Source organism: Paroedura picta, chromosome 11, assembly GCF_049243985.1.
Source record: "Paroedura picta isolate Pp20150507F chromosome 11, Ppicta_v3.0, whole genome shotgun sequence".
Classification (NCBI taxonomy): Eukaryota; Metazoa; Chordata; class Lepidosauria; order Squamata; family Gekkonidae; genus Paroedura; species Paroedura picta.
In genome coordinates, this window is record NC_135379.1 from 43,597,716 (window position 1) to 43,616,504 (window position 18,789).

The window sequence follows — 18,789 nt, forward strand, 5'->3', positions numbered from 1 at the left end:
ACCTTCCTGCGGGACCCAGGTCAAGCCAGCAACATGCCCAAAGAGAAGCGTAAGGGAGCCTTGCGGGGTGGCTTTTACTAAAACGTGCAAGGCTTGAAGAGATTGTTCTGGTTCCCAGGGGGTGCTGGGTAATCAGACACCCACCAAGGGAGGGAAAAAAGAAATAATCGGCCAGATGAGTTTCTTCAGAGAGCCAGCTTGGTGTAGTGGTTAAGAGTGGTAGCCTCTAATCTGGAGATCTGGATTTGACTCCCTGCTCCTTCACACACAGCCTGCTGGGTGGCCTTGGGCTAGTCACAGCCTTCATAGTGCTGCTCTCACAGAGCAGTAACATCAGGGCTCTCTTAGCCCCACCTCCCTCACAGGGTGTCTGTCGTGGGGAGAAGAAGGGAAGGCGAACATTAGCCGCTTGGAGACTCCTTTGGGTAGTGAAAAGTGGGGTATGAAAACTGACTTTTCTTTGTCTTCTTTTTAAACATAATAAGTGACTGACAAGCACACAGTATATAAGCCCAACCATAATAAAGGCAAAGACAGTAATATATTTTGGTGTATTTCGTGTGCTCCTATTTCATCCTTCGTCCAAGGAGCTCAGGTGGATTTTACCATTCCCCTTCTGCATTTTATTCTCATGACAGCCTGGTAAAATAGGTTAGGCTTAGAAACAACTGGGGGGGGGGATGAAGCTTGCAGAGGAGAATCCTGTATGAGGCTAACATAGCCTCTCCGGCTGCCTTGTAGCCTGGCTACAAGGTCCAGGTCTAGATTGACTTATTTATCATAGGCCATGGGTCGTGTAGCCAGGAAATCCAAGGATTATCTGGCAGCCAAGCAAGGGACACCCAGTTTGCCATTGCCTGCCTCTGCATCATGACCCCTAGTGTTCTATGGAAGAATTACCACCCCACTCCTTTGAGGTCTCCCATACAAACACTAACCAGCACCAACCCTGCTTAGCTTCCAAAATCTGACAGGATCAGACTTGCCCGGGCTACCAAGGCCTGGAACATCTCCTGGAGCTACTGCCATATACTCTATAGTAGCGGTCCCCAACCTTTTTAGGTTTGAGGACCACCTCCAGGCATGGGAAAGAGCCAGTGGCATGTGCGCCGTGCATGCGCGTTAGTGCTCCTGGTGGTCAAAACGCACATGCGCAGAGCTGCCACGCATGCGTGTTTTCACCATCAGAGGGCACTAACGCGTATGCGCGGCACTTCTGCGCATGCCCGGCACTTCTGTGCATGTATGTTTGTATCCGCCGGTGTGCCGGCGGCCGCGCCTGCCTCTTCCCCCCCTCTCGCAACAAAAAGCTAGCTGGGCCACGAGCGAAGTGGCTGCTTTGGCGGTCGCTTCTCTCGCGGCCTGGTGAGCTTCTCGCTGTGGGGGGGAAACAGGCAGGCATGGCGGCCCGTTACCGAGGCCTTTGCGGACCGGTAGCGGGTCGCGGACTGGGGGTTGATGACCCCCGCTCTATAGAACCGAGGCAAGTGCATTGTCCGCACATGGGCAGACAACACTTATTCATTGGGGCCGAGATTGGAAATCCCATGTATTTGTTAAGTTTTCAGATTTTTCCGTAGACATGGGGAGTCCTTGAAGCTTGCAGAACAATCTGTTTTTAGTTCATATGGCCCAGATCTATAGATTTAGATGCCTGCCATTGGCCCACACTTGACCATTGCACGATAAGTTGACTGGCCAAAGATCACCCTGCAGGCTTCATGACAAAGTGGTAAGCTTGCCAGCTCTCCAGCAGGGAGGAGGGCTTTCTTTTTGCAGAGCTTCAGAAGTTTTAACTCCCCTCCCATTTGAACTTGGCGAGGCAAACTTGGCAAAGTTTGTGCTAGGAGAGAAAATCGACCTACCTCCCAGCAGGCGGCTTTGGCTAGCTCTAATAAACAAACAGCTCTGACATTCTAGAAGCCGCACCGGCTCATTTGATACTCTACGTTACAGTCCACGTCACTTAAAAAAAAATCACATACACACACACATGGGTTTGGATTTCATGCTCTGCACTAAGGTTGCCCAGCCCTTCATTAAAAGAGCTGAAGCCCATTTGCTGCCAAGGCATGTTCCGGCACAGTTATGATTTGAGTGCCTCCTTTTGTGTTCTGTGCCACTGCGCACCAATCTCACGTGGAGAAGACACACCGAGCCCAGGCAAACAACAAAGTTGCCTCACCCTAGGAGCAGCAAGATCTATATAAGATCTATATTTACAGAATCTTCATGAAGCCTGCAATGTTTTCCTTCTGAATGCTCTCTTTCCATTTCTAACATCTGATTTGGGCCCATTTATTCTCTTGCTCTACAGCTGCACCCTTTGCCTGATATCAATGGTAGGGTGGCACTGGTAGAATTGATCACATATGGAGAGGAGCAGGGTGTAGTCTGCATGGGGCTTTTTACCCAGTCTCAGTTCGAATGAATCCCTCCCATCTACAGTGAATTTGGTTTGTATTTTGATTTGGGGTGCTTTAAATTTCCCCTCTGCAACAAGCATAATTGATTTGTGGTGACCCTGCCTTTCCCCTGTGATATCCTGGAGTGGATAAAAATCTCGATATTTCAAAATCCACCATCAGATAGTGTGCAGATTTCTGTTTGCGAATTAACTCTGCCTTGTGCCTCCGGTCTTCCCTGATTGGCCAGGGCATCAGTTCAAAGTCTTCCTGCTTCCCAGTTGCAAGGCTTGTCTTAGAGTGACTGAGCTCCAGAAGCCCCAACTTCTCTCAGCAGAGATTAGCCTCTTGGGTTCCCCCCCCCCCTCTGCTGTCTCCAATCCTCTTCCCCGCCCCCTGTTCAAGAAAAGAAAGAAAGAGGCTCCTGCTGCAATTGAGTGCAGAACACTTTCTGTTTCAATGGGGGGGGGGGGGGTAGAGGGAGACCCAAACTCAAATTGATCTGAATTCAGCAGGATCCATAACGGAATAAACAAAGTAAGTGCAGAATCAGCCCAGGTTAAGGACCCCTTGATCGAGTCTGGACTTTACATTTTATCCTCTCTCAGCCAGAATAAACCCCTCCCATCTGCACTGTATTCAATTTCCATTTTGATTTGGGCACTTTAAATTTTCCCTCTGCAACATCCATGATTCATCTACGGTGACTCCACCTTTCCCCCGCAATATCCAGGATTGGATATGGATATAACTCGCTATATTTAAAGAACCGGCTTTTAAAGCCCTCAATATAAGTGTAGATGTTCTGTGTTTTGCAGATTAACTTACTTCCCGTGCCTCCAAAGCTGACATAGCGAAGTAGTCTGTCCCTGATTGATCAGGGCATCAGTTCAAAGACTTCCAGGTTCTTGGTTGCAAGACTTCCCTTCCAAGACTTTTTTTGCCCCCATTTTGGGCTCTGTTTTCAAGTGACTGCGCTCCAGAAGCCCACACTCCTCTCGGCAGAGATTTGCTTCTTGGATTTATTTTTCTCTGTGAGGCTGCTGCCGCCACCTCTCCCCCTCCCCCTCGTTCAGGAAAAGAAAAATAAGTAGCTTTCCGACCACCGCTCTGAGCTTCTCCAATCAAGTGCAGAACCCCTTCTGTTTCAATTCCGGGGATAGGAAGGAGGAAGACCCAGGTTCAAATCAATCTGATTTCAGCAGGATTGACAATGGAAAAAAACAAAGTAAGTGCAGAATCAGCCCTTGTTTACATGGTTGGTGTTGCCGAGTCCTGTGATAGAGCTGTCCCAGTAAATATGGGGACACAAGTGGCACTGGGGCTGAACACTGGGACTATCCCCCATCCTAAAGCCTGCTTTAAGATGCTTAGGGCTGATCCTGCATAGAGCAGGGGGTTGGACTAGATGGCCTGTATGGCCCCTTCCAACTCTATGATTCTAAAAAGGAAGGCTGGTCTTCCAGGAGGAGCTGCAGATCCTTGATATTTAAAGGGAAAGACTCTATCTGGGAACAATTGCCCTTGCCCACAAGTGCCCACAGAAAACAGTGATAAATCACATGACAACCATCCGACGTCATCACAGCTTCATAACTTTAAAATCAAGATGGTGACATTTCAGAAATATAAGAGAGAGGGGGAAACCATATCCCTTAACAACAATGTGCTATTTACTTGTAAAATACATTGCCCATACAGGATAAATGTATTACATTTTTATCTAACTCAAAGCGATGTACGTAGTTCTCGTCTTTCTGTCCTACCCTCACAACAACCCTGTGAGGTAAGTTAGGCTGAGGCTGAAGGACAGTGAGAAACCCAAGGACATTTGATCCTAGGACTTCTTGGGACTACTTTTGACGCTCTAACCCAGGGGTAGTCAAACTGCGGCCCTCCAGATGTCCATGGACTACAATTCCCAGGAGCCCTTGCCAGCATTCGCCAGCGAATGCTGGCAAGGGCTCCTGGGAATTGTAGTCCATGGACATCTGGAGGGCCACAGTTTGACTACCCCTGCTCTAACCACTCCACCACAGTGGCACAATAGAATGAAAAAGCAATTCACACACTCGCGTAAGTACAACAAAAAATATGATTAATGATTACATCTGAGTGTGCTTATGTGCTTGTTAGAAGGCCCAGGCTAGCCCGATCTCATCTGATCCCAGAAACTAAGCAGGGTCAGCCCTCCTTAGTGCTTGGATGGGAGACCACCAAAGAAGTGCAGGGTCTCTACACAGAGGCAGGCAATAGCAAACCCCCTCTGAATGCCTCTTACCTTGAAAACCTTATGGCAGGGGTAGCCAAACTGCGGCCCTCCAGGTGTACAATTCCCATGAGCCCTTGCCAGCGTTGCTGGCATGGACATCTGGAGGGCTGCAGTTTGACTACACCTGCCTTATGGGATCGCCATAAGGCATCTGCAGCTTGATGGCATCTTATACCGCCAAGCACTTGTTTACGAGCAAATGCTACCTTCATTACAATTCTTACATCTCTAAAATTCTACGATTGTCATATATGCTGTGCCACTTAATAGATAAATGTCTCTAATCGGGAGGGGGATCAGTATTTTTTCTCTGGGGTAAGGCATAACTTTTACACTTTGTCCTCTTGCCAAAAATTGCTGATGGCCAATGAGTTAAAGGTGAATTCAACCATGAGACACAACCTTCACACAACTCTCAAATCCAGCCTTTCTCATCCTTTTTACTGTTGAGAAACCCCTGAAACATTTTTCAGGCTTTGAGAAACCCCGGAGGTGATGTCAGTAGGCCACAACTCCCTGTCACATCCCTGGAAGTCATTTTGATGACCAGGACACCACCCATTATTGGCCATTCTGGGGGGTGGGCGGGTCAACATAACCATATGTGGTCATATTACCTAACCATTGTTTTAAAATATATATATTCAAAATTAATTAACTCCCACCCAATTGGCAAAGCCACTCTGAGGTTATCAAGGAACCCCACCACTTCGCAACCCTGGTTGAGAAAGCCTACTCTAATCATCTAGAAGGAACAAAACTTTCCTGAGGAGAAGAAGGAGGAGTTGGTTCTTATATGCCACTTTTCTCTATCCGAAGGAGTCTCAAAGGGGCTTACAATCCCCTTTCCTCCCAATCAAGCAGCCAACAGCCAGATAGCCCACCATTTTTCAGAAAGCATCAACAACCTTGGTACTCTAATAACAGCAGTAACAGCAACAATAGAGTTATTGGAGATTGGTGGGTGTGGAACAGAAGAAAAGCAGCGATACTCCAGAGTTCTCCTCAGGACTCAGCTGGTACTGAAACAGCGACTATTGAATTTTCACTATAGGATTTCCTAGGCCCAAGAGCCAAACTAGATATGCTGGAGTCCTTGTGGCAACCCCACAATCTTTAAGAACAGAGAGCCTGGTTGTTTGGAAGAAATCCACATCAGTCCTTTCTTATGGGAACAAAAACAGTATTTGTATTATATATTCTCTGATGATAAGAAACATTTAGGTGGGAGCAGGGAACTTGGACATGGTGGAGTCCTTGTGGCAGCCCTAAAGATTCCGCAGCATTTTAAATTCATTTTAAAATGCTGTGGGGAGTGTTCTGGCTTTTCCACAGGTCGGTTTTAAGTGGCAAAGTTTTACTTTATTTATTTAATTTATATGCCACCCAACCCAGCAAGCCAGCTCAGGGTGGTATACGGCAGGGCACTCCCTTCCCCTGGATGTTTTGGCACTTAAAAACGTGGGGGACAGAGCACTCTGCTTCCTTGCAGCACTGTAAAATGCAAGTCAAGCCACTGGTTTCTCTTGCACCAGTTTGAAGAACACGACCTTAAAAAAGACCACACAAGTCGTGCATGAAAAGAGACCAACTCTAAACCTGCGATACCTGCCATGGAAGTCGTAATGTGTACAGGAACACTTTGTTATTCCTGATATCACATAAATCAGCTAATGTTGGTCTCTTGGACTCTCCACACATACACACATAATCAATTCCGTATAACAGTATAATCAATTCAGTATAATAGTTCCCAGAAGACTAAGGAGAGCCTTACCAGAAAGTGTATCGGTATGACATTCCTGGCTACTGATGCCCCGCTAGGGCAGTATCTTTGTTCCTGTCTATGTTACAGCCTAAAAATCCCTCCAGAATTAACAAAAGGGCCTCCTATTTTTAATATACTTTTAAAGGACAGTATGCTTCTAGGGAAATAAAAACCATAGTGCTCTCTCCTTCCCCCTCTGCAAAACAAAACAAAGCAAAAACTTAGCAGATTAAATGAATGTCCAGAAACACGAATAATCACCATCTAAGTGCGCAATGTTAGGATGAGATGCCAAGGGGAGAGATGGATTCCCTGCTCTGCCCAAGCCCCATTCCCCAGCTCTGATGCTCTGCCCAGTGGTCGGTCATTAACAACCATTGGCACCATCTCCATTGCATGCATACAAAAGCCATGGTCCACCATCAGCATCCGGCACTCATCCTTCTGGGCAGAGCTGCTTGACAGGTGCTGGGAGGCGTGAACACTGACGGGTCCCTTATCCCAAGCTTGAGATCAAAGAAGCGGGTGGAGGCGGTCATGCTGTAGTTCTTGGTGTAGGTTTCCTGAACTGGGTAACAGTCCTTCATGGTGTAGACTCCGACCCAGGTTTCGACTGTAATGAAGCACAAAGCAGTTTATGGGACGAGCATGAATGATTTTTATGTTTTTAGTATACTAAAATGAGAAAAAAAAGCTGCTCTGATCTCCCCCTCCCCAAACTGAGGCTTAAGGCTCCACGTTCAAACTCGTTTTCCTTGGAAATGGCTTTCATTGGCTTCAAGTGCTTTGAACAAACGGTGGTTCTCAGCCTCTGGATCGGGACCCAAAGGTGGGTCAGGATGCTTTTGCAAGTGGACCATGAGGCCAGGAGGGAAGTTGTGGAGAAAGCCAACTTGGTGTAGTGGTGAAGAGAGGCGGCTTCTGATCTGCCAAGCCGGGTTTGATTCCCTGCTCCCCCACATGCAGCCAGCTGGGTGACCTTGGACTAGTCACAGTCCTGATAGAGCTGTTCTAATCAAGCAGTCATATCAGGGCTTTCTGAGCCTCACCTACCCCACAGGCTGTCTGTTTTGGGGAGAGAAATGGGAAGGTGATTGTAAGCTGCTTTGAGGCTTCTGGTAGAGAAAAGCAGCATATAAGAACCAACTCTTCTTCTTCTTCAGTACTATCAGAGCTCCCTCAGCCTCACCTCCCTCACTGGGTGTCTTGTGGGGAAAGGAAAGGGAAGGCAAATGTAAGCCTCTTTGAGCCTCCTTCGGGGAGAGAAAAGCGGCATATAAGCACCAACTCTTCTTCTTCCTCTTCCTCTTCTTCTTGAGGAATTGGGTTTGCTGGGAGAGGAGACCCTGGGATGTCTGATACCAAATGTAGGTTTGTCTTTGCATAATATAAGAATGCCTCTGACATGGATGGCCCAGGATAGTCCAGTCGCTTCAGATCTTGGAAGCTAAGCAGGGTCAGCCCTGGTCAGTACTTGACCACCAAGTAAGGTCATGATTGCAATCCACAGGCAGGCCATGGCAAACTACCTTTGGGCATTTCTCACCCTGGAAACCCTAAGGGGTTGCCTAAGTTGATTGCACTTTCTACCACTGATATATGAGGGTCTGAGACTGAAATGTTTTGTGCACCACTGAAGTAAGTAACCGGAGCATTCCAGTACAAACAAAATAGATTCTTGGTTTCCCATTTAAGGTGTTTTAAATCTCGCATTGCACTCAATGTCGTTCAGTGCAGCTCAGCCTCCTAATTTCTGAGGACACCCTCTGAGTGATATTTAATAGAGATGCTGGGACTAGCAAAAGAGAAGCAGGCATTGTGTGGCTCTCACTGAATCAGAATCAAGCTGAGATGACATTCCAACCAACTCAGATGCCATGGGCATACAGTCGAAGGCAGACTTTTACATATGCTTTACATAGGCTGCAAACTAAAATATATTTTATTGAAATATCACACTTTTATAGGTGTCTTAACACACACACACAATGTTTATTTTAGGAAATTAAGATGTGAAATACTCTTTAAAAACACTGTACAGAAAGCTTAGAGCGGCAGTTCTCAACCTTTTCTTCACCACAACCTCCACTTCGGTGGCGGCTGGTGCAGTGGAGCCGGTAGCATGCATGTACAGCACATGCACACGTGCTGATAGCGTGTGCATGCACGTGCATGTGCATGCATGCACACAACAATTGAGGTGGCGTGGAGGCAACCACTGCCATGGATCTGCTGCCTCTGCCCGCCTCCACCACCCACCGCTGCTGCCCGCCGCGCACCACCACCACCACCATCCGCCTCCACATGCTGCCGCTGCCTCCGGGCCGGGCAACCAGGCGACCACGGGGAAGGGTCCAAGTGACCCCAAATGGGGTTGTGACCCTAAGGTTGAGAACCGCTGGGTTAGGGTGTTGTGCAAATCCACATTAGTTATTTTTTTTGGGGGGGGGAAACAAAACTAGTATTTGTGTTATATATTATTGTGCTATATATGGAGGGGAGGGGAGGGTACCTGGTTTGGTCAAAGAACTACTATTAGATAAGAATAGCAAGGCATGCTTACATTTCCTAGCTGGCTTTCTATCGGACCATTCCTGTACCATAATTTGATCTGAAGGCCCTCCAATATAGTACTGGTCTTCGTAAGTTGAATTGTCAGGAATATCATAAGGATCCCATGGCTCCGTCAAAGCCATCTTGGAGCACAGCTTTGTAACTTGTTCAATCTGAAACATCACTTCATCTTTATACAGGTAGATATATTCAAAAAATCTGAAAAGGCAAAGAGAGAGAAGACTTGATCCCCGTGATTCTCTGATCAAAAAACACCAGGGGTTAGTGCAGTATAGCATAAACAGGTTTAATAATTCCGTCAACTCGGAGAACCCTGGGAAATAGAGTTCTGTGAAGGAGGGTAGGCATTTATACCTGAGCATTCCCAGCAAACAGGATCCCCTGGGTAAATTATTCAAGTGGGTTGGTCAAGTGTTGGTCTGAAGCAGCACAACAAAACAAAGTCAGAGTTCACTGGCACCGTTGAGACCAACAAAGATTTATTTAAGGTGTGAGCTTTTGAGTAAATTTAATTTAACAGAATTAACTTTATATTTCCACTGTCATGATGGTAGTTCTCTGAGGAAGCGTGCTTGCACTCGAAAGCTCACACCTTAAATAAATATTTGTTGGTCTTAAAAGTGTCACTGGACTCTGATTTTGTTTTGTTGGGTAAATTATGTAAGTCTGCAGCATTGATACGCCTTAGAAAAATAAATATGTGCCAAAAATGTTCAAGGAATCAAGTTTCAAAACATTACCTTTCTTGTATGGAAAGCAAATTTAAACCATTCACCGTTGCACGTTGCACAAAATCCGTTTCTAGATTAAGGGTACCCATAACATCCCAGCTGCCTGGTTTGCCTGGTATGTTCCCAAGAGTCACAGAGTATGAAGAATTGATTCTTTATAACCTATTTTGTCCATTTGCTCAGTGATGGTAGTTTAATAAAATAAGAAAGACTACACACTGCTTTGGCACTCTTTGCCTGGACAATTTATATCTTTCTTTATCTCTTTCAACAGCTTATCACCATGTACTCCCATTCTTTGATTGACCCCCACCTTCACCCAAAGCACTGCAGAAAACCTCCCCCTGAACAATCCAGAGAGAAACCCACTCCTGCAGAGATCTCCAATGATGATAAAGGAGAAGATCATCTGGATATCATGCTCCTTCCATCATCTCGTTGGAAGTGAAGGAGCGTGCAATGTCTTTTTGCTCCATCCTATAGAACGGGCAGGAGAGCTAGTAAGGTAGATGTATCCTTCTTTACTGTTTCCTTGTGTCTGCTCTGCTGCTGTCTCTTTAATCTCAGATGCCTATTCTTAGGGACTTCCATCCCGCTGTCTCACTTTCTGTGCCTTCTCTCTGCAGCCTCCAAGGAACCAACGAGCACTCTTGGAAACTTTCACCACCCCCAAATTAGACTGGTAGCTAGAACACTTCTTGCTCCATTCCCAACATCAAAGGATTCCCCTCTCCTCCTTAGAGCAGCAAGCCTTGGGAGGACTTTATTCCAGATAAGCCTCCCTACTTCCATTGACCTGCAGCCAGTTATTGCTAACGTGCCTGAGAACCACTGCTGGTAAAGGTCCTCAGATACTTCCACAGAAATTATTTATCTGACAACTTATCTTCTCCAGGGGTGCAGCCCCAAAAGTGCCCAGCAGCCATATGGTGGGGTCCAGTAGGCTCATGACCACATGCTGGAGCAACGATTCTGACGGTTTGTTTGCTGACTTTCGCCTTTGTTCCACCTCTGCTGTTTCTGTCCAGGGTCCTGATAAACTTCCTACCCTGTTAAACTCCTAATTTGCACCATGTCCTCCTCACCACTGTTGCTTTGGAATCCTCACTTTGTCAGGGCTCAAGGTATTCTGCACAATTTGGCCCTCACCCTTGGGCCACTGTGCCTCTGTTAGCCTTGTCCTTGATAAATAGAAATACCGATGGAAATCAGCATAGCAATTAATGGGGCATGGTAAATTGCCCAACAATAGAAGAGACTAGCAGGATGACTTTTGTGATATGAAATCTGAAGGTAAATGATACAGGATAAAACTGCTGGGCAAATCTAGAATGGAAACATTTAGGCTTCTGAAAAAGAATGCCTACGGAGTTCTTTGCATGTTGAATGCCTTTAGATAGCTCACTGCATAACCTTTTGGCTAAAAACTCAACTAGTGGCCTTAGATCTTATGTGAGAAGGGAACTATTAACAATTTACTATACAATGCCTTTTTCTGGGGGGGGGTGGATCCCATGTGTTATTCTAATAAAAATAATGTCCACATAAAGCTTGCAGTGTGTTTGGATGTCAAACATGATTTATTTTTCATAATCAAATATTGGGTTCTGGCACTTGTTCTTATTGGGACGCAACATGAGCAGGGGGTATTTTTAAATGCTGTTTAATGAACTCCAAGAGCTGCATCTCCAGTTCTTTTTCAATTGGACCATACATCACAGGCCATCCAGTTTGTGTTGCGATGGGAAGACCCTGGTTAGTCTCGGTCAACTGGCTTAAATCCAATAATCAGGATAGCAGGAGTGACCCAGAAACATCCTCTTGCAAGAGAAAAGTGGGCCTCTGCCTTTGGATTGCATATATTTTGCCTGGGAATCTAAATGGAAGCTAAGCGAAATGGGATGGACTGAAGTAGATCTTTGAATATACTTTTTTCCATTCCCTTTGTGGCCACAACCTTGCGAAACGGGCTGCCTGTGGAGCTCAGGAAGGCTCCTGCACTAATTCTGTCATTCTGCTAATTATTTTTTTTAATTGTTCATGACAGTAAAGGGGAAAGGGCTGTAGTATATGCCAGGGTTTATGATATGTATTATCAATTTCTTGTATGTATTATCCCTCTGTTATTGCATTGATCAACTTTGTTAAAATTTTTCTGCATTACTTAATGAATCACGCCTGATATGCTCTTACACTGTTTCAAATGTTTGTAAATCTAGTCTAATTGCATCGCAGAACTCTCTTGAGACTCTGTGAGAATGGTGCATAAGCATAAAAACAGACAAATAACCAACTGCCCTACGCACGGAAGAAGACCATTTCAAGTCGATGGTAAGTCGAATTGTCCTACCTGACATAAACATCCAACTTGCAGCCTGAACTGCTGAAGTCTAGAAAAACCTTGCCCCTACTGGCCACCAAATCCAAGGATCAAATGCTGCATTCAGCCACAAAGACTGATACAGAATGCTCTGTTCCCTACATTCTGCAGAGATGCTGGTGTTCCTTTCCTTGCCACAAACCAGCTTCCCAAATCTGCCCCCCCCATTTCTACCAAATTATATGCCAAGCCACATTTGTTGATGTTTGAGGGAGTTGAGCCAGATAGCTGGTGGATCCTGTCCTCCATTAAGCTGTGCAGAATCAGCCACATGCATGAGTGCTTGGCTGGATGAGGACCAAAATGACTCAACATGGTACACAAACAACCTTTCAACAACAACAAAAAATCCATAAGGCTACATAATGTTCTGTGCAAATTCTGTTTCCCAGGTCCCTTGCAAGGCCAGGAAATATTTTTCAGGCATCAAGAAGAAAGGGCCAGTTCTAGAAAGGGCTTTATAATACCATCCTAAGACCCCTCTCTGCAGTGGACACAGAACAGTATAGCTCTGCTCAGAATGGCATGGCAAGGACACTGATCCCTGGATTTACTTCACCTTTATTTTTATTTTGCATCATCTGCTGGGTTGCATCATCCAAGGAGGCTCCAAAGTGACTAACATCCAGCAAGAAGGCAACCTGCTGTTGATGTGAGCTGAAAGAGAGCCCAGAACCCTGCCAATATCACAGACGTGAGCCTCACTTGTTTCTGACCATACAATTCAAAATTATATAAATTATACCAGGCTATCTGCAATAAGCAAGGAAGGACAGTGATCTCGATAATACGGTGGGGAGAAACGCATTTCACCCTAGAGATCACATCAATGTTACAATTGTCTTTTTGCCATATTCTGCAATCGGATGAAAGATGGTAGCTGGCAGAGAGGGGATGGGTCATTGGTCCCTAAATGCAGAGCACTTCCATGCTTAGAGATGCAAATGGCTCTAGCTGCTGGGATTGGAAAGGTTTACCAGCTAACATCTCAACTAGACTGTCACTCCTAAAGGAGAGAGATTGAGAAAGCCAAATGGCTAGATTATATGTCTTCCTTTTGGGTCAGGAAGATCAGGAATGACTCCAATGAGACTCTGCTCTGGTCCGGCCTCACTTGGAGTCCTGTGTTCAGTTTTGGGCACCCCAGTTGAAGAGGGATGTGGACAAACTGGAGCATGTCCAGTGGAGGGCAACAAAGATGGTGATGGGTTGGGAGACAAAGATGTATGAGGAAAGGTTGGCGGAGCTTGGTCTCTTTAGCCTGGAGAGGAGACGACTGAGAGGGGATTTTATAACCATCTTCAAGTACTTAAAAGGTCACCATGTAGAGGATGGAGCAGAATTGTTCTCTCTTGCCCCAGAGAGATGGACCAGAACCAATGGGATGAAATTAATTCAAAAGAAATTCCATCTAAACATCCTGAAGAAGTTCCTGACAGTTAGAGCGGTTTCTCAGTGGAACAGGCTTCCTCGGGAGGTGGTGGGTTCTCCATCTTTGGAATTTTTTAAACACAGGCTGGGTAGCCATCTGACGGAGAGGCTGATTTTGTGAAGGCTCAAGGAGGTGGCAGGTTACAGTAGATGAGCGATAGAGATGTGAGTGTTCTGCATAGTGCAGGGGGCTAGATTAGATGACCCATGAGGTGCCTTCCAACTCTATGATTCTATGAGACTAGACTCCCAATTGAAGATGAGAAATCCGCTCGACACAAGGAAGAAACTTTCTTTTATCTTTTGCCTATTTTGACTCAAGGCATGAAGGGCAAGGACTCTTTAGGTTGCCAATAAATGCAAAGGTGGCTCTCTACAAGGCTCAGAGTCACAATTGTTGCTGTGAAGCACCTCAACAAAGCCAATGAGCCCCATTAAAACTAACATTGCCCGCCATTCCTTTTACTTGTTCGTTATCCTGCCTACCGCGTACTTCTCCGATATACCTTAACTTTCAAACTTCATTTTTAAAAGATGTATTCCATGCTGAACACTATTTGGTTACAATGCTATAGTCTTCAGCCTCTTGACTTCAACAAACAAAGACATAGGGCAACTGTGGTAGCCTCGTGCACACTGAAAGGTATGCAGAGGAGAGGACACACAGTAATGGGTTTAAACTACAAGTACAACGATATAGGCTAGATATCAGGGAAAAAAATTTCACAGTCAGAGTAGTTCAGCAGTGGAATAGGCTGCCTAAGGAGGTGGTGAGCGCCCCCTCACTGGAAGTCTTCAAGCAAAGGTTGGATAAACACTTTTCTTGGATGCTTTAGGATGCTTTGGGCTGATCCTGCGTTGAGCAGGGGGTTGGACTAGATGGCCTGTATGGCCCCTTCCAACTCTATGATTCTATCTGGGCTTCAGGGCTGTTCTATTTCATCTGACCATATGGCATGTCCTAGCAGTTCCCAAGGACTGACACCAGGGTACAGGCATGGGGCACATCTAATCATAGCTCTGTCCCTCCTGATTCACTGTCAACACATCTCTTCACAAAGTAATTTATACACATCCATATAAATGCTACAGAAAGCTCAACATAGATCTGCTGGCTCTGAAAATGATTGGTGTGGAACTTTTAGAAAGCTCAGTCTTTGGACTCAGTTAATCAGATACTTTGGAACTGAATATGAAGAAGAAAAATATAGACTGAATTATTCCCAAAGACCATTTTTGAAGTTTATGAAATTGCATTATAATTTAGAAAGTGTATGTTATGGAGTTTTCCATGAATATATGATTTTAGACTCAGTGCTGTCACATGTATTGCATTATTGCAGTATATTATACGTGCTGTTTATTGTATTTATTACATTTCTGAGAGTTTCAAAACTATTTAATGGAAAGAGAGTGGCATCTTGATCACTGGACATGTTGGGAAAGTCATCCCACCTACAAAGGTAGCACAAAGCAACGTAATTATTATAAAAATAAAATCAGAGTTCAGTAGCACCTTTAAAACCCACAAATATTTATAACCCACAAATATTTATTCAAGGCCTCAGTGCTTGCACTCGAAAGCTCACACCTTGAATAAATCTATGTTGGTCTTAAAGATTCCACTGGACTCTGATTTTGTTTTGTTCTAGTGGAGACAGTTGCACATGTATTCATTTAGACTGTTTATGCACTGGAGGTTTCATGCAGGGCTGCAGACTGGAGTTTTAGTTGTGGCAGGGTGCTCCACCTCTTCCTGCACCCACATGGGGGAGTATTTGGCCCAGTGCACCTCATTCGCCCCCAATCTGTGTTCCTGCATGGGAGGTGGGGCAGTGAAATTCTCAGTGCATAAACGGTCTTACTGTGATCTTTATGATGAAGATGGAAATTGTATAATCTCTCCTCTGCTGCTTTGGCTCAAACACTCTGCCACAGCTGAATCTCTGATGACTAGATTCCTGCTTAAAGACCAAGAGATTACTGTTTCATATTCTGGCACAAAATTCTGCTTCCTTGCCTGCAGGGAAAGAGTGCTTTGCTGAATAAGGACTATCAGCTGAGTTCTGTGTTTAATTGTGTTTGCCGGAATGACTACAGGGCTGTCAATCTTATTGACCATGTTGTCCTTTTTATATCGTGCCCATATTTTTTTTTCTTCCCCTTTTTGGTATTTCACACTGGCCCAACACTGTAACAAATACATTGTTTGTAGAATGATCTGCCTTGCCCATTCACAGCCCTAGATTTCAGATTTACGTATCCACAGATTTAGCCAGATTGGGAATTAGATCTACTGATGTGCAAAAGCACATCAACAAATGCACCCTTTTTGTCTTCTTTTCCAACTATCCATAGACACCAACTCTTGGCAAATCTCCCCCAACTCCAAGGCCTTAACCTACAAGTAAAAATACACAGGACTGAGTTGACCCCTCCTCAAAGGTTCAAACAGGGCACATGGATGGAAACTGGTTGGTACCCCCTTCTTCTGCCCCAGGGAGAAAGCTAGTTAATTTCAACCCCTCCTACCCAAAATGAAAAAGGAAGGTGAAAAGAGGGGTGGGTGGGGAGGAGCACCTGATTGGCTGCCAGCTGGCTCGCCCCCTCCCCGCCCAAGGCGTGGCCCATTTAGAAGACCCCCCCCACCTTGCTCCAGCCGGGGTGGGCATGACGCGGAGCGCCCAGGGGCGCGGGGCCCGAGGGTGCCAGGCGAACCTACTTCTTGCAGGGGATGAGCCCCTTCCTCTCCTCCAGGACCCGCAGGCGCTGGTTGGGGCCGTCGTAGGAGACCAGGGCGCGGGTGTTCTTGCCGGTGGCGTGGTCGTAGCGCACCGTGCGCCCCTCCCACTGCACCGGGGCCTGGCAGGGGACGGGAGGCTGCGCGGCCGCCAGGCACACCACGACGCCGCTCCACAGCTGCAGCAGCTGCAGCAGCAGCAGCGAGGCTCGGCCGGTCCGGGGGCGCGGGGCCATGCTGCGGAGAGGCCCGGCCGTGTCGTCGCGGGGGCTCCGGCGAGCAGGGGGCCGCTTGCGAGCGGCGCAGGCTGGGCGAGGCGAGGCAGGCAGGCAGGCGGCGGCTGGACAGGAACTGCAGAGGGAGCCCAAGACGCCGCAGCCGGCCTCCGCCGCTTACCCAACAAGCTCCGGGCTTCCTCCGCGCCCAGCCCGGGAGATCGGCGCGGCCATGGTGGCGGGCGGCTCGCTGTGCCCGGGGAGGGCTTCGCCTGTGGGGGACAGGCGACCCTGCCGTGCCTCCGTCGCCCGGCTGGGCTCAGAAGGGGACTTGGTCCGTCTGTCCGTCCCTCCCGTCTTGGGCTGGGGCGCTGCTGGGACTCTACAGCCATGCTTGACAGCGGGACCGCCTGGTCCCCTCGGGGGAAGCCGCGGCTGACTGCTGTTCGTCCTCACCGACGTCGGAACACAAGCCCCGCTTCCAGGCAGGGAGCCGGGCTTAGTCTGTAGCAGCAGAGCCGGGGTCCTGTGGCGCTTGAAGAGGCTTGGACAGCATTAATTCATTCATTCAAACCCAGCTCGCCAGATTAGAAGTCCTAACTCCTAACCACTACACCAAGCTTGGAATAAACTCTGTGTGTGTGTGTGTGTGTGTGTGTGTGTGTTAAGGGTGCCAGGGGACTCCTGTTTTCTTTTGCAAGGGCCCATGAAGTCACCTGCAGGGTCATACTTGGTTTGGATCATAAGAAGTGCCGCCTTGAACTTAGCAGGTTTGCTGGGCAGTAAAACCTATGGGGTTGTGTCCAAATGTGTCTCAATGAAATACGACTTTAGCTGGCAACTTCTCCTTTTACCTCTATCTCAAGGGTAAAGGTAAAGGTATCCCCTGTGCAAGCACCGGGTCATGCCTGACCCTTGGGGTGACGCCCTCTAGCGTTTTCATGGCAGACTAAATACAGGGTGGTTTGCCAGTGCCTTCCCCAGTCATTACCGTTTACCCCCCAGCAAGCTGGGTACTCATTTTACCGACCTCGGAAGGATGGAAGGCTGAGTCAACCTTGAGCCGGCTGCTGGGATCGAACTCCCAGCCTCATGGGCAAAGCTTTCAGACAGCTGCCTTACCACTCTGCGCCACAAGAGGCTCAAGGGTAGGAAAGTAGAATTCTGAAGGTCGTTTACTACTTGTGTGCCTCATATTGTAGTTGACCCTGGGGCCATGCAGTTTTCCAGCCTAGGTAGTTTGCCATGATCGTCTTCTGCGTAGTCTTCCTTGTGGTGGTCTCCCATCCAAAAACTAACTGGGACTGGCCCTGCTTAACTGCAAATGCCCGAGAAGACTGGGCTAGTTAGGGCTGCTGAGGTTTGAGGTAGGTCGATGTAAGCCCATCTAGTTTTGAGTCTGTTGTAAGACCACCGAAATTATATTCGAGGTGCAAGCTATTATGTGCGGTATACTGTATCTGATGAAGTGTGCATGCCCCAAAAACCTGTACCTTGAATTTAATTTTGTTGGTCTTGTTATTGTTGGTATAAGCAGGGGTAGTCAAACTGCATCCCTCCAGATGTCCGTGGACCACAATTCCCAGGAGCCCCTGCCAGCGAATGCTGGCAGGGGTTCCTGGGAATTGTAGTCCGCAGACATCTGGAGGGCCGCAGTTTGACTACCCCTACTATAATGTTATAATTTTATTGTTATTATCGTCTGTGTTACCATATGTTATCTGTATCTGTTTCCTGTAAACTGCCCTGAGCCAGGGAGGGTGGTATATAAATATAAATAAACAAACAAACAAACAAACAAATAAAGATGCCACAGGACTCAAAACTGTGTGTTGCTACTTCAGACCAACATGACTACCCCTCTGAATCTATCTGCCCACCTTATTTCACTAGAAGTCCCTTCCAAAGAAGCACATGCTGGATCTTGGCTAGGCTTCCTGCAGGTAAACACATCTTCTCATAGAGCTCCTGAAATGCAGTAGCACTGTAGGTAGCAAGTGGGACATTATTTCTAAGGGGAAGCCAAAATCGATGCCCACTTCCATTAATGCTCACTTGCCTGGGGTGCACACTAATCAGCTCCCAGGGGAATTTGTGGTTGTATGAAACCATCATTACCTGTAGGCAGAGGTTGTGTCCTAATGTCTTTCCATTGGCACACTTTGCCCTTGCATCCATTATACCCAGCTTACAACATACATATGTATCTATGCACGCTATCTTGCACATACCATTTCCCACACTACAATATCAAGCCATTTGATGATCAGGTT

The 18,789-nt window shown here is 46.8% G+C and overlaps 1 protein-coding gene across 1 annotated transcript; it reads right to left on the reverse strand.

Annotated features, from left to right (window-relative positions):
• Positions 1-4,366: 4,366 nt before the first annotated feature.
• EPDR1 (ependymin related 1) lies at positions 4,367-16,830 on the reverse strand. The gene is made up of 3 exons (XM_077303569.1): positions 16,284-16,830; positions 9,009-9,217; positions 4,367-7,058 (listed from the first exon to the last, which is right to left on the reverse strand). Exons 1-3 carry the CDS (start codon positions 16,535-16,537, stop codon positions 6,868-6,870), a joined length of 654 nt encoding a protein of 217 aa, XP_077159684.1. The 5' UTR covers positions 16,538-16,830; the 3' UTR covers positions 4,367-6,867.
• Between the last annotated feature and the right edge of the window lie 1,959 nt (positions 16,831-18,789).